This window comes from Neophocaena asiaeorientalis, unplaced genomic scaffold (assembly GCF_003031525.2).
Source record: "Neophocaena asiaeorientalis asiaeorientalis breed wild unplaced genomic scaffold, Neophocaena_asiaeorientalis_V1.1 scaffold143, whole genome shotgun sequence".
NCBI classification, from domain to species: Eukaryota; Metazoa; Chordata; class Mammalia; order Artiodactyla; family Phocoenidae; genus Neophocaena; species Neophocaena asiaeorientalis.
In genome coordinates this window covers 794934-810821 of record NW_020175536.1, presented here as the reverse complement: position 1 = coordinate 810821, position 15888 = coordinate 794934, and the positions used below count along the sequence as shown (strand labels likewise).

Here is a 15888-nt window from a genome sequence, read left to right as displayed (position 1 = left end):
GGAAACATTGGCCTTAAGTGAATTTTCTGGGGGGGGGGTGGGGAAAGAAAAAGACATGTAATTAACTTTCTGTTCAAATCCTTCAGAACTACCTGAAAAGAAGCCTGTTGTACAGTGAGGAATTCAAGGTGTTGGGCTTCATGTGGGTGAGAGTTATTTGTGTGCTGGAAAGCTGAACCACATTTCTGACAAGAGAGAACTTTTAAAACGACAATGTTAATGATTCTATATTAACATAGGAACCAGCCGTGACTCCAGAAGCAAGAACACTGTTAAAAACAATATAAAACAAAACAAACCCAACACGAGTTTGATTCTACATTTCCTCAGAATATTATCCTTCAAGAGGAGGAGGGGAATGTAAGTTTAAATGATGGGGAATAAAGAAACTACCAAAAACGTTTTGACTACACTCTTTGCTCTGAGTTAGAACCAAGAAATCCGTCCTTATCCAAATATCATCCACCAAGAACAAGATTATGCTCATTCTAATCCTGTCACTTTTTCATAGAAACACTGTGCTTTTGATTAAGAATTATCCTCACAGAAACTTGCTTTGAAGCCTTGGCAGCATTTTCCTCGTGTTTCTTATGGAAAGTCACACTTGAGGAGGTACTGAGCAAAGAAGAGATTCCAAGCTAAGACCCACATCAAGGCTTGAAATTTTCAACATGCTCCAGGTCGGGGTTGGGAAGAGGGCAAATTCGTGCCGCCTGTTTGTGTGCGGTTGCAGTGAGAGAACTGATTCCCTGGCAACTTGAGCAAGGGACCTGGCTTTCAAAAGCATACATTTGAATCTCCACAGCAGGGAACTGCTAACTCTTTGCGACTCTGTGACCAGATTCACTTAAGAATTACTCGTCAGTATGAATTAATAATTTAGTTAAATTGGTAAATGTGGACTATTCCATTCTAATCATTCCAAATTCTCAATAGACAGTCTAAAATTCTCATTTACCCACACAGTCCACACTACACACTCCCTGGGCAACTAAATGGAAACCCAGCCTTTATTCAAGAAGAAGTAAGGAGTCAAATAAACACTCACTCTAGTCAAGTTCTAAATTAGGAGTCCTAGAATCCCAGGAATGGAAGAGATATTAATTGATCCTTTCTGAAGAAGGATACTATTCAACCCATTTCATAGAAATGTAAACCCATCCCAGACGGCATCTCCATAGTAAACTATTTAGGGATAGTATGGATATACTGGGTAATATGGTATACTTCACTAACCATTTTAAATAAATATAAAGAGAAAAACCATCCCTTGCATAAAATATCCCTGACATCCTTTTGGGGATAGAATCCTGAGCTGGGAAAACCACGAATCTGACTTGACTATGTCACTTCTCACGTTAACGATAACAACATCTAAAATGTATTGAGCCTCTTCTAGGTGCCAGAAAGTAGATAGTTATATCACTATCATTCCATTTTACAGGTGAGAAACCTGAGGCTGGAGAGTTTAATTAAATGAACAAAGAAGACACAGCTAGTAAGCTGTAGAGCTGTGATTTGAAATCAGGTAGTCTCACCCTAACCCCAGGTTCTTAAGTGCTACGATGTCTTGCCACCTCAAGCTGACTTTAACACTTCTGTTTCCAGCCACACCCCCACCCCTTTCAGACTGTAAATTCCAAGAAGACAGAGGCTATATCAAATCGCTCATCATGGATACATTCATTCTCTTGGCATAGAATAGCTGCGCAATGATTCTTTATTGACTTCATGGATAATTTCCCCAAACTCGAAAAAGCACCCATGTCCACAATCTTGATATGAAATTTTAGAACTTTTGCTAAAACCATTAAGACCCACAGAGACCACAGTGCCTGTCAAATACTATTTGCCCATTTCTTGGCCATTCCTTTGGCAATTTGCTTGTGGTAGGGCCCGACTCTCTAGTCTTCTTCAAGCCTTGTGGAGAATATATAAACCTCTCTCTTCATCCCCTCTCCAAGGAAAAAGAACAGCTTTCATTCTTTCACACCTGTCCCTTAGATATGTATAGGAAAGGGTCAGAGCTAGGATCCAAAGATGGAGAGCCACTCCAGCTATGGTCAGTATCCCAGCATCCTGCCTCGAATTAGGGAGAGAAGGAGTTGTTGACTTTTTCCCTCAGCCATCTACACCATAGGAGCCTTCCCTGTGCCCTGTGAACATGGACCAAATGGGGGAAACCGGTATCTGACTGACCTTAGGGCTAGTAAAAGATCTGTAACCCACCTGTAATTAAAAAGCAAGGAAGAAAGCAAGTAAATCTCAAAGACTATCTGGGCTCACAGCTTCTCATAAATTTCTGCTTATGATTTTTTTTGTTTTGTTTTAATGAAAAGACCTTTTCCAAATTAATAAACTCATTTGTTGGGAAGATCAGTTTAACATCAAGAGAACCCACTTTTACCCACGGGGGAAATTCTTATTTGCACTGGAAGGCTTAGCCAGCCCAAGAAGAGAGGTGTAGTTGGTTCTGCTTCTTTTAGTTTCTCTTCTGCGTCTAGCGACTGTGCTTTTAAAACCATCTCCTTTCAATGCCAAAGGCCATGTCACGCTGTATATAACTCACAGTGAATGGGAGAAGTGTGTAAATAGCAAGGCATTAAGCAGCTCAAGGGACTTGAAGATAGGTAATACAGAACACTTAGGCAGTGAGCAATGAGAAGAGGCTGCTGGAGGGGAAATGTAATACTTGTCTTCAAGTATATGAAGGATTATTATTGCTTCACAGACGCTGACTCCTCTGAGCCTTCCTCGCTCGACCATTTCCCAGGGCTTCTGATACACTCTTGCCAGAGCTCCGGACCCTCCAGGAGGTGGATCGGCCTCACGTGTTCCCCTCACTGCTCACACGTGACCACAGTGCCAGCCAGGCTCCACTCTCTGTTCCCAAACACCCAATGGATATACTGGCACCACATTGGCACCCAGCAGCCCCACCCCTCATTCCACCTTCTCTCTTGCTCCTCCCAGGCCTGCTAGGGACCCACATTGTCCATAAAGTGCTGCCTGGCCTGGGTTTGACTTTCTCTCCTACCAACTACTAACAGCGCTCATGTTTGAGTACCCGCTACGTGTCAGGCACTATACTGACCGTTACGCTAAAGAATATTAGCTTTACTTTACAGATGAAGATACTGATGCCCAAAAAGAAAATTATCTCCCCAAGCTCATACAGCTATAGGTGTGAGGGAGGGATCAAACACGGGTCAAACTCGAAAATCTATGCATAAAATTCTTCCATTTACTAAATCTCTAAGCCTCAGTTTCCTTATCTGTAAAATAGCCAAATATTGCTTACTCATCTCTCTCTCTCTCTCTCTCTCTTTTTTTTTTAAGCATCACATAAAATATACAATAAAAGTGCCTTGACATTCTAGGGCTCAAGAAATATTTATTCCTTATTTTTTTTTTTTTTTTTTTTTTTTCCCCTCTGATTTTCTATATCAGTTTTGGTCCATTCTACCTAGTTAAGTACTTTTACTGTGTCCATGTGGTCTTGATTGACGACTAGCCTGTAAGTAAGAAGGGACTAAGTCTTTAGCTGTATTTCTCTATTCTCACACAGAACCTGTTAAAGTATAAGGGAAATTATCATGAAAATGCAGAAGAAAGAATTTAGAATTGTTTTCATTAAACATGATCCTGCCTATGATCATAAAAAAGGGACTGGATTGAAGTACAAGGAAGTAGTAGAAGCCACTCGGAATGGTTTAGCTGCCATGCATAGCAGAACTGGATGATTTTTTTTCAAATTTCCTTCTAAGCTTTCTGAGATTAAATAGCAGTGCTAAAAACAAACGCACACAACAACAATAAAAACAAAAACAGCTAATCAAGGTCACTCTTTCAGCCATATTTGTTATGCCTAAGAACATTTGGACACCCATGTTTGTCTTGGTACTTAACAAAAGGTTTACTGGCAGAGGGGAGCCATACCGCACTAAACTTTAAGGTTGAGAAAAATTTGATAAACATCACCTAGCAAAGACATTATTTCAAAGAAAGCAGATGCCTTCTATAAATAAACATTGACCTAAAGAAGCAAGACACCTTGGGTGACATACTAACATTACTTGGCTATCAAAACAAGCTTTCTACCCATTTTTGATAAAGGAGTGTACCAACTTCTCTCTCCACTTGAACTCTTTTGCCTTTGTGAGATCTTACAAGTATATTTACTGGAAAGAAGTAGTAGGAAGGTTCTGGATAGATAAGAACTCCCCCTTTATTACTCTGTTCTGGAAAACAGAACAAAAATAGGTCAGTTTTTAAGGAAATGATGGCTGCACATATAAACAATGTAAACACTCCTATCACTGTCCCACGGAGGATACTTACCACATGGACAGCTGCAGACACCCAGCTCTGGCCAATGAATTGTTTCTGTTTTCAGCCCCACGCCCACCCTATAGCCCTCAAATTTTGAACTGTCAATTGGAAACTTGATTATTATCAGTTAAAAATAACCAGGGGACTCTGGCAATGATTTAACTTGTTTGACTTTCTTAAGCTAACAATTAACATTTTAGACTATTGTTGACAAAATAGTTAACTTTCCTATGTCATTTGTGCAAACTACTTTTCTAATATTCCTGACCCAAGCCGGGGGACACACCTTTCCAAAGCTGCTCAGGTCTGTGCAGGGGCCTGTAAAAGACCCTAAACACTTTCACACCATTGCACATTTTCACTAGGATTTCCGGGGACCTTCGGGAACACTTAAGTACTCTGATAGCTCAGTCTTATCTTGACAGCACTGAATTTGAAATACCAGCCCCTCTATTTACAATAAAAGCTATTTCACCATTTAAAACAGACAACTGAAAGCTTAAGTACACTTTTAATCCCTGGAAAAACTGGTATTATGATTTGTTGTCTAGTAGTTTATTATTAGTAATACTAGTAATAATGCCTTGCATTTCTGCAGTGCTTAATTTTTTTCCAAAGTCTATTCAGAAACACACATTCATCAGCTTTCTCAACGAGCTAGGGCAGCATTATTGTTCTGTTTTACACATGACTGCTAAGTAACTTGTCCTAGGTCACCCAGCTTGTTAGTGATCACGCAGGCACAGACCCCGAGGATGCAGTCTCCTTGTCTGATCTATTTTCTTTCCTCCACACTATATTAGAGAAAAGATAATCTCTGAAGCCAAAGATGACTTAGAACCACTTATCTATCCAGCCTAGCAACAGAGTCTAAAGCAACAGAAAAAGAGCTTGTCTCAGGCAAAAGGGAAAGATTAATAATGCACCACAGAAGCTCTAAACCTTTCTGTTCCATGGACCAGCAATTATTCAGTTTCACAGTTCATTCAAAGATTCAAACATACTTCACCAGAAAATGATTTAGTGCCTAAAGCCTGCTCCAAGTGGTCAGAAATGCAGAACTGCTTAAACCCTTACAATCCAGGCCCTCTTTAAAGGCCCTGTTCCTGCAATCTCTGCAGTAATGGGGCTTCCCCTGAACTTGCACTTGAGTTAAATGAAGAAACTGGCTGAGTAAGGGCTGCAGAATTAGGCCCTCAATGTGGACAGAATTAGAACCAGCTTGGAGGTTTATTTCTTGCATTGTTCTTGAAACTCAGGCTATTGAAAATCTTAGACATTATATATTTCTTGTAGTATCACACCCCTCAAAGACAACACTATCCCACAGAACAAAAGTTCTCTTTCCACCCTCATTCAGATATTACTGACTATATATACAAGGCATTGTACTAGCAGGTATGCAGGACACAGGGCTTTCATCTGAGGACACCGTGCATATTCGACTTTAGATGATCAATATTCTCTCCTTTACTCCAAAGGACATTTATGGCCACTTAGGGCATACGAATTAACTATTAAAGGGATACCTTCAACACACCCAGACAGAAAATAATCTAGTTATGGACACAGTATTAAGAAAGAATTCTGACACCCATTCTGCGCAAAGGCCCCTTTAAATGGATGGTGTTTCTGAAAATAAGAGGATCCTGAGAGAAGTGAGACCTGCAGATTTAACAGGCTTAGTGAATCACTCCCAAATGCCCAGGCCTCCCTTCAGACACAATGTTATCAGGTTAATACAGTACTTGCATCACCATCTCTGAGTACCCTGCTGAGTAACAAAGCGCCAAACTTAGAAGCTAAAATGGAGAAGGGAATTTCCAATAACCAAAAGGGGGGTGGGGGTAGATCAACCCTTGCAATGGCACAGGTTTGCAGTGAAAAGCCACCATCAGAAATAAACTGGACTTTTTACTCCTAACTCACACTGCACCTCTCATCAATCTTCTCGGCACTCGGGGAGGGAGCTCCTCTAAGGGGATGTTTTAGGAGATGGCTGGTAGTTAGGGGAGAGAAAGCAGATTCCCTTTCAGAACAGGAGTGAAGGAGCAGCCACCTTTGCCTTTCGCAGCAGTTAAGCCTCCAGTCAGGAAAGGCCAGACATGGTGCTCTCACTTCCTCCCAGCATGGATATTGCTATCGTCGTAAAGTTACAATAACCACTGAAGTTGGTTTCAATTCACATACCCAAGCCCCCAAGAAAAAGAGGTAGCCTCATCTTCCTTCCAAGTGGGAGAAAAGCAAAAACCAAAAGAACGAGGCCATAAGCAGACACCTTCCTTGCAGCGGCTGGGATGTGAAGGCCACATCCCATCTTGGCACCCAGGACAGAGATCTGTCTTCTCCACTGAGAAGGGCTGGGCGCCTGGTTCCCTGTATCACCCCCCGAAACACTTACCAGGAGACTGTGAAGCACACAAGGCGGTATTATTGGGAGACTTGCAGACAGATTATAAATTTACTGGGGACAATCAGGGCATTTAGATGCTTTTGGCTGCAGACGCCAGTGACACACACACTCACATACAAACCTCATTCTTCTCTCCATTTGAGTGATTCTTTACCCGCCCCGCCCCCCTTTACCTCAACATGTCTCTTTCACGAAACAAACTCTCATTGCTGTCCTAGGGAATTCCAGGGAGAGGTGGGGATAGAGCAGGTGGAAGGGAGAGGAAATTAGGCCTTGAAGCACTAATATAACCCCACAGGCTAATTGTATCCAAGGACAAAACAACAAACATTGGGCAGTTTAACTGTTAGCAGTTATCTTTCGTCTGGAGTTGGCGCCAGGAAGTTGCAGTTCTAGGCATCTCAAGCAAAACGTGTGGTGGAGTAGAACAGCACCAATACAGCCCCCAGACTTTCTGGAAACTTCAACCATCACAGACCCAGGCCAGGGATAAGGAGGACCCACAGAGAAGCATCCTAGGGGCCTGGCTGGAGGATGTCCTCTCCCTAGAGCTCCTTCTCAAGTTCCCTCGGAGAAGGGGTTCAACCCAGTGCCTTCCTCTCGTTTGGGCTTTTTGAGGACGTTTCAGCTTGCATGGCCATTTCCTGTTGCTGACTTTCATTAGGGCTGGCTTGGGCAAACTGGAGCTGTGCTGTGAGCGGACACAGGACTTCCGAATCCCCACAGAACTCAGAAATGGAGGAAGCTTGCAGGGCTGCAGGGCTGCAGGGCTGCAGGGCAGGGCTCCACCTTCTACCGAGGTTATGGGCCCAGCAGCTTTGGGGGGAAAGCCAGCACACGGCAGGCAGTCACCTGACCTGGACTAGCACCAAGAACCAATGAGTCAAGGGCTACCTGCTCTGGGATGAGGTGTGTCTATACCTCTGAGGAGGAACTTCCAGCCAGAAACCTAATCACAACTTTCAGGTTGGATGTCCTGTCACCAGGAATGGCTGAAGACAAGGCATTTTCTAGGATGACAGCATGGAAACAGCCCCTTTGCGCCTGCCCATTTTAGTGAAGGCTGTAAGTGGGCAGTATCTGATTATAGTGCCTGTGGCAAGAAGCTAGATGGGGACAGTGGGGGAATCTGTAAGAAATCAGGGAGCAGGCCTTGTAAAAACACTCCCTCACCAGTCTCTGGGCTATTTCCCCAAGTTTTTGTTTTTGAGCGAGGGAACGCTCAGGGAACTTGCTCTGCTAGAGATTACCACTTATGTTCTCCTGACCCAAGGAGAAGGGGCCACTTCAAAGAGGGAAGGGGAAATAGGACAAGAAGGAAAAGGCTTGGCTAAAGGTCATCTGGACTGCTAAACAAATGCTTTCAGGCTAAGCATGGCTTGCTGGGCCTAATCAGTGCTGGCTCGCCAAAGCAGGAGGCTTCCTGAGACAAGACCTTCCTCAATGGCTCAGATCTTGCCGCTCGTAGCCAATTCTTCTGCAAGCTCTGGACCCCAGAGCAAACTCTGGAAAACTCAAGTTGCTTACCACTTAAGGCGTACTCTACAGGTGGAGGAAAACCCATGAATGAACACCAGCAGAACTTGACGAGTAAGGGTTTAGTAACACCTCACAAACAAGACACCCAATAGCCTTTGAGGTAGTCAGGTGGCATCTTGGCCCTTTGCACTGCCGTCCACTCTACATCAGGCAGAGGCCAGCTCTACCCTCGCCAAAGTCCACACGACCACAGCCAGAATCAGGAGAAAACCAGGTGCCTTACCGCAATCAGGGCCGAGTTCCTCTGGTCCGCCGGGGTTGAAGCCGGTGGCTGCTGCTCCCCGTCGATCCCACCACTGCCACCATTATTGCTACTGCTCAGCAGGTGCTGCTGGTGGTGATGGTGATAGTCTGGTGGGGGCGGTGGGGCCGCTGTCGCTGCCGCTTGGGAGGCTGTAGGAGGGGCAGCAGGTGGCGGGGGAGGGGCTGTAGTGGTGGCAGCAGTGGCAGTGGCCTTGGTGTGTTTGCCAGCCTTCCTCGCCCCCTGGCCGTGCTGTACGAGGCTCAGGAGCTGCAAGGTGCTCTCTCTTTCCCGGTCTGAGCTCTCGGCCCTACCCCGTTCGTAGCGTCCTTCACAGCTCAGGTGGTGCTGGCGGCAGACGGCGATCCGTGCCCGAAGGCGCTCCACGATGGCACTGTGCACTCTCGGGGTGACCGAGCCCCCTCCAAGGAGCCCCGCCCCAGGGGCCCCCCCTAACCCTCCTGTGGGGGCCTGCGGGGGCGCTGTGTCCCCCATCTTACTGGACACAATGATTGCTGCCTTTGGGATGGTGAGGTGGAAGGAGGCTATGGCTGGTTAGTGCAGGCAAATCTGCTGTTGACAATGTGCGCTCAGTGTTCAGGGCCACATGAATAGAGGTCTTCAGAGGTTGGGGGGAGTAGTGGAGAAGGTATGGGGGAGGGGAAGGAGTAAAAGAGGGTGAAGAGAAAGAATAGAAGCCAATCACAGAGCGTAAGTTGGAAACAAACCCTGATCAACTTAACTCTAATTGCATTTGACAGCTCTGGAGAAGTTGGACAGTTAGTGGGGTTTTTCTCCCCCCACCAAGCTGACAAGAGCCACTAGGTACTTTGTAAACACACGATCGATCTGGGGGTAAGAGCAAGAATCCAGGGATTGTCAAGTGAGAGACGGGAACAGACAGCAAAGGGAATTGTGAGAGGTATTAATACAGAGCTGGACTCCCCCTCACCTAGTTGTTTTGGAAGATTCTTTATGGGGATGTTTCTGCAGAGAAACCCATTTCTACCATGGTCTCTGTAACCCACGGCCTTTACTTTTCCTCAGGTTAAAAATAAAAAAAAAACAAAAGTGCTGTTTCAGAAGCTTTTTGAAGTCAATGTTCAAAACGTACAAAAATCAAGAGATACTGTCCTTTGGCTTTTAATTTTTTCCTCCCTTTCCTTTTGCTCCGGTGTTTTCTCCCCTTTGGGGGACTGCAGGATGTGATCCTCTCCCCAAAGAACGGGAGGCAGCTTTTCAATTGTTAATACCAGTAACTGGACTTTTGGACCATGCTTTTTTCTTCAGCTAATCCAATCACCAGTAAAATCCTCATTCCCTCTAAGGTTTCCCAGCCTTAAATGAAAGCAGTCTGAAGTCACTAGCCACTGAGAGAGATCCTTCAACACATTTTTTTCTTTCCCGCTTACGTTCCTAGTCTTCACCCCCGGCTCGATCCTAATACAGTTATCAAGAGAGACAAACTCCTCCGAGAGTAATTTACAAACGATGGTCAAACTTACAAACTTCCAGCAAATTGCACCGAGTCATGTCCAGCCACTTTTCTGTCCACTTTTGTACATTCCATCCCCGGCCAGTGGATCTGAGGGTCTGGACTCGCAATAAGCAATGTGGTTCTATCTCTTGGATTGCTCCGCTTTAGAGATGGAAAAGAAAGTAGCTGGTCTTTTCCTTTCTCTTTCCCGTCTGTTGTTCGCCGCTGGGCTGACACTGGCTCCGCAGCCCGGAGTCACGGCGATACACAGGCTTTCATTGTGCTCCGATAGGAGAGGGAGAGAAAGAGAGAGAGTGAGACAGAGGGAGAAAGAGAGAGCCAGCGAGCTGCGGGGGGGGGCGGAGGGCGGGGGGAGCGCTCGCCCGAGGCTCCCTGGTGGAAGGCGGGTGCCACTGCACAGGCGAGCAAGGCGGCCGGCGCCGGGGAAAGGGGAACACAGAGGGCCTCCCAGCGGCTGAAGAGGTGAATCCCAAAGCCTGCGCATCTCGGCGGCGGCGCGCGCAGCTCGGCCTCCGCCTCGGCTCCGGGGCGGGGGAAAAGGCTGGGGAAATTCCCCAACCTCTAGTCGACTACTTCACCAGCTCGAAATGTTGAAGAAATTCCCGGCCAGGGGATGTATTTTCCCTTCCAGACCTCCGTTACGCCCCCCTGAGGATGTCATTTTCATTTTTCAGCATGTTGTCCGTGACACCCCAGAGCACTAGCGAGAGCTGGGTGATCACGGAGGAGATGTTCAAGAGTGTCACAGGGAGATGTAGGGTGTGTGCGCGTTGCGGGAGGGGGGAGGAGGGAGAGGAGAAGAAATCACATCATAAGCTCCTAAAGGACAGGCCGGTGTCTATCTACCTGCCCGCCTGCGCCTGCTTTGTACGTCTCTGGATAAGTCAATCTGGGTGATCATAAGCATATCAGTAAGAATAACTAAAATAGTTTACCATGATGAAATTACCAATACCAGTTCCAGAAAGGAAAAAAAAAAAATTCTTTGAAAATACAAGATTGCCTATGACAAACCTAATGCAAGATCTGGGGTCTCCATAGCTGTCTGATTTACATATACAATGAGGAAATTCATTATGTAGCAGTCGAGTTTCAAGAAGTTTACTAACACAAACCAAATAGATCTCTGACACAGACTGTCGTCTCCTCACCTTCAGATAATCCTACCTTTAAGACCTCAAAATGTATATTGGATTCTGCTTATTATTATCAATTATGGAGAATAAATTAAGGTGAGCGCAAGATTGGTATAGTCAGGTCCATAAATATTCTGTGTATCCTAACTTGGAAGTCGTTTGGATTTGAGGTCTCAAGCAATGGGGCTTTGTTAATTTAAACCAACTCTGGCATCTCAGTAACATGGTGCTGCTTGAAACTGAGCTGTGGATAGAAGTGAATGGGTAAGATCAATGCAAACATTTTAACTCTGGATTTATCTACAATTTAGTTCTCGATAGGCTGGCCTACATTAGTTCATTTTATTTTCACAAATTCTGGAATGCTACTTTGGAATTTGGGACAAGTGCATTCTGATGGAATATAACGTTTTTACTTCTCGTTGGAACATACTTCTTTCTGTCCCTTCCAAGGCTAAGTTCCTCACCACTCATGGAGAAAGGCAGAAATATATCTTTGTTAGGTATGCAAATTTGTACGCAGAACTCTCTCATGAGGTGTCATTAAAAAGTGAAGGAGTTTTGATCATTTTATATTTGATTTTTAAAAAGGTGTATTCATTAGACATTATCTTCTTTCTATTACTACCGGAACTTTATATTCAGCAATCATACTTGATGAAAGAGAAAAAATTCAATATTTAAATCAAAATCTACTGTTCACTCTACAGTCCTGCAGTAACACGGGTTTTGATTAATAACAGAGTTTTTGGTCAAATCCGCTATTCCTAAATGACATAAACTTTGAATTCTAAGCTAGGCAAGGACACACCTTAAAAACTTGTCAAACAACAATTTAATACATTTTCATACTATATTCTAGTGTTGTAGGACACTCCTTTACATTGTCTTTTGTACAAATTTACCCTTTACAGCCAGTTAATTTCAAGCTGACATCATCATCCACAACCTCATTTCCATTCACATCAGTTACTGTTTATTTACAGTCACTGTTTCAGGCACAGCACTTCACATATATCTCCTTTAATCCACCAGCTATCCTGAGGGAGAGGTATTATTAACCCCATTTATAAATGAGGAAACTGAGGCTTACTGAAATTAAACTACTTAAGCTAACTAGGAAGTAACACATCAGGACTCAAACTCAAGGCTGATTTCAAACCTATATTCTCTTAACCACTGGACTTGCTGCCTCAGTATCAAGTGTGAAAAGAGTTACAGGGAAACCAGACTATACCCAAAATAGCTCAAGGGCTGCAATTACACCTCAATCAACACGCTGGAGTCTAAGCAAGTCCTATAATACCTCCAAGAAATGAGTAGTGAATAGAATTACTCATCTGAGTATGAGAGAAGACAAGTGAGAAAGTATGGTCAATTACATACAGCTGCCAATAAAATAAACATTTCTTTTTTTCCTTGTCTTTCCCTTTTATGGAACTGTTCCCTCTTTTATATCTCTAAAGCTTCTGTGATAGCTCTATGGATTTTTTTTAAAGCATTAGTTCCTTTTTATTTGTCCATCTGTGTTCCTCATCATCTCTACTATCCACAGCTACCTAACACAAAGAATTTAACACTATAGTAATAAATGCCCAGACCTAAAAAGTTCATAGACATGTGAGATTTATAAGTTTACAAACTATTTTTTGTGTTATATAGAATCAATGATATCAATGATGATGATGATGATGATAAAATAATACAGTATGTCATAATACCTGCAAAAGTTAATTCTAATTTTTCAACATTTCTATTTTCTTCTAGACTACTTGCTTTTGGCCCCATGATCCATGCTAATTCTCATTTCCTGACAGCCTGTCTCTTTGACATTCTTTTGGTGTTATCATGTACATAAAAGCCTCTTGTACTCTCCAAACACCTACTGAAGAAGCTTGCCCGGTTGCAGTGACCTTAGACATCAGCAAAGCTACCTATTAGCATTTCCTGACCAACAGTCAGAATGCTGTTCTAATAGGAAAAATGCTTCAAGCCAACACGATGCCTGATCTAGGGACTGGGTCAGCTGCCATCATAAGTCCCTAAAATCATTAGCGCTTTCATTTTTACAAATTAAATGCATGCTATTTAAAAGAATAAATTAATTTTTAAAACTTTCAGTTGGAACTCTCACTATTCAGCTGGCTCAAGCTTGTCTGTAGTGTCACATACAAAGAAGTGATGCTTCCCGGGTCATCAGAGATACTTTAGAGATCATTCCCTTGCTTTTCTTGGACTTCTTTTTTAACAAATCATTCATGATCCTTCACCCTTCCCACTTGACTATCACTTTTCCTCTAAACTCTGCCTTGCATCTTTTTGGACACTCACTTCAACTTTCAACTGTGGCTTCATATAGTTAAGGATTATTTCCATATGACAGAAAAATAAGAATAATAGAGATATGTGACTGAAATTTCTATTTCACTTTTAAAAAGGTATGCACTCCTCACATGAAACATCAGCATCAGTATTCTCACAACTTTGTAAGCTCTTTCTCCCTGTTTTGTTTACAATCATAATAGGGATAATTTTGGAAAATTAATTGCAGAAAATATTAAGTAATCTCTATGTAAGGACTTAATAAAATGCAATTTTTAATGTATGCAGTTTGTAATGAAGTCCATTCCATGAACCACATAACAGATGAAGCTAGGTTCAACCAACACTTCAAGTAAGAAACAAGTATCTAAAATTCCACAGGGGATGTAAGAGGGAGGAGATATGGGGATATATGTATATGTAGAGCTGATTCACCTTGTTATACAACAGAAACTAACACACCATTGTAGAGCAATTATACTCCAATAAAGATGTAAAAAATAAATAAAATTCCACAGGGAACTGGATCCTATGAGAATACCACTTTTAAGAATTAAAGATACAGAATAGACATGGTCCATTTGTTCACTCTAAAACCATTTTAGTTTATTATTTACTTTATTATATTTATATTAAGTGAAAATTTAGATGTGCAAAGCAATGCAGATGCCAAAATATGCTTTTAAACTATTTTTGGCTGAATTTGTCTCTCTGAGATCTTCTGATCCTAACATAAATACTTATGTGGGAAAAGTAATGGATAAAAATAAATAAAATACGTCTTAAATCATTAACCTGTAGACAAAATCGGATAGGAAAAAGAACGAACATTATGAAGCATGAAAATACATATCATGAAATTATTCCTGAATGGGAGGGATGGAAGACTCTGGAGGCCTGAAATCTATTCGTAAGGGAAACTCTGGAAGAGGAGAAAAAGCACACCTCTACTTAAAATGGGTAAACTACAGTCTGATTCTGAGGCAAGGAAACTAAATTGAATGAGACACTGAGGTTTCTTTCATGGCTCACTGATTTAGATAATGACAGTAGTAAAAAATACATTAGTGAAGATCATTTAATACTGCAAAAGGGTAATAAACAGATCTGGGCAGGAATTCAGCGATAAATACATATAGATGTTAGTCTAAATACATTTTTTAAATACAGTGTTTTTCTATTAAACTGACAGTACATGAACAGCTCATTCACTTGATAGTCGTATGTTATAAAGGCATTGTTATATAACTTTAAAATACACTTAACAATGATTAAGCTTATGTTTTTCTATGTACAGTGGATAAAAGTTTTATTAGACTGTAGAGCGCCATTTCATGGAAATTAAGATGAACATATGTTTTACACAAGATATTTTGCCATGAACCTATACATAAAATATATAAATGTCACATGATACAGAGAAACAAGACTCATGATCTTCAAATTTACAGGAATTTATAAAATCTTCTCTGAAGGAAATGTGTTACAATTCAGTCAAACTTCTCATCTTGAAAGTAATCCGCAGAACTGAGATATTCTTGAAGTTGATCGTATTTCTGTGTATACAATAAAAAAGCTAGTTATTTTACTCAAAGCAGTGAAGATAAACTAGGCCTTTTCAATCTACAGACACAAATAGGAGCAAGTTAATCTCATGGTAATTGTGAACAAAAATCTTTTTATTATGAACAGGGACTCAATTTCAAATAAGCATTTCTAATTCATATAAAGCATTGGAAAGAGATCAAAATGAACATTATTAATTTCATAACTTTCTTATAAATTATAAGTTTCCTATTATCATATTTATAGTAGAAACATAACAACTTTAATAACTTATTCAACAAAAATTTGCTGAACACATAACATATATCAAATACTCTGCTAATGACTGTTTAGGTATTAAAAAAATTGCTTTCCCTGCCCCTAAGGAGAACAGAGTTCACCAATGATAACAAATAACAAGTGCCATAAAGAAGTATAGACACTGTTACGCGGGTTCAGAAGAGAGGTTATGGTTAGCTGAGGTGACCAGGAAAGAGTGGCATTTAAGTTGTCCTGGGGAAAAAGATTTGGTAGGCAACGATTTGGTGGAGAGTTTTCTCTAGGAGACAAAAGTCCATACAACAGTGACAAGACAATAGAGTACGGGATTTGACTACAATCTGAGGTTTTGTAGGGGAACTGAGAGAGATAAGACTGAACCAAAGAGGTAGTATGAAATGCTAGGTTACAGAGTTTAGCAATAATGTGACAGGCGATGGAAAACTGCCAAAGGTGTTAGGGCAGGAAATTGACACTATCTGAGGTGTATTTTTTGGGGAAGAAAAAGGTGAAACATCTAGTCTAGAATGGTTTGGCAACTACTTACTATAATAGTCTACGGTAATAATTTAGGTAATGAGGG

The 15888-nt window shown here is 42.0% G+C and overlaps 2 protein-coding genes across 6 annotated transcripts in view; both read right to left on the bottom strand.

Annotated features, from left to right (window-relative positions):
- The window catches only part of MAML2 (mastermind like transcriptional coactivator 2), a 359536-nt gene extending 349187 nt beyond the window's left edge, over window positions 1-10349 (bottom strand). For both annotated transcript variants that reach the window (XM_024731310.1, XM_024731309.1), the window contains exon 1: window positions 8508-10349. In XM_024731310.1, the coding sequence (XP_024587078.1) occupies window positions 8508-9020 (513 nt within the window). In that variant the 5' untranslated portion in view covers window positions 9021-10349. The remainder of the gene's footprint in view (window positions 1-8507) is intronic.
- Window positions 10350-13743: 3394 nt separating this feature from the next.
- CCDC82 (coiled-coil domain containing 82) overlaps window positions 13744-15888 on the bottom strand; it is a 27948-nt gene continuing 25803 nt past the window's right edge. For all 4 annotated transcript variants that reach the window (XM_024731258.1, XM_024731259.1, XM_024731260.1 and 1 more), the window contains one exon: window positions 13744-15037. In XM_024731258.1, coding sequence (XP_024587026.1) covers window positions 14972-15037 — 66 coding nt within the window. In that variant the 3' untranslated portion in view covers window positions 13744-14971. The remainder of the gene's footprint in view (window positions 15038-15888) is intronic.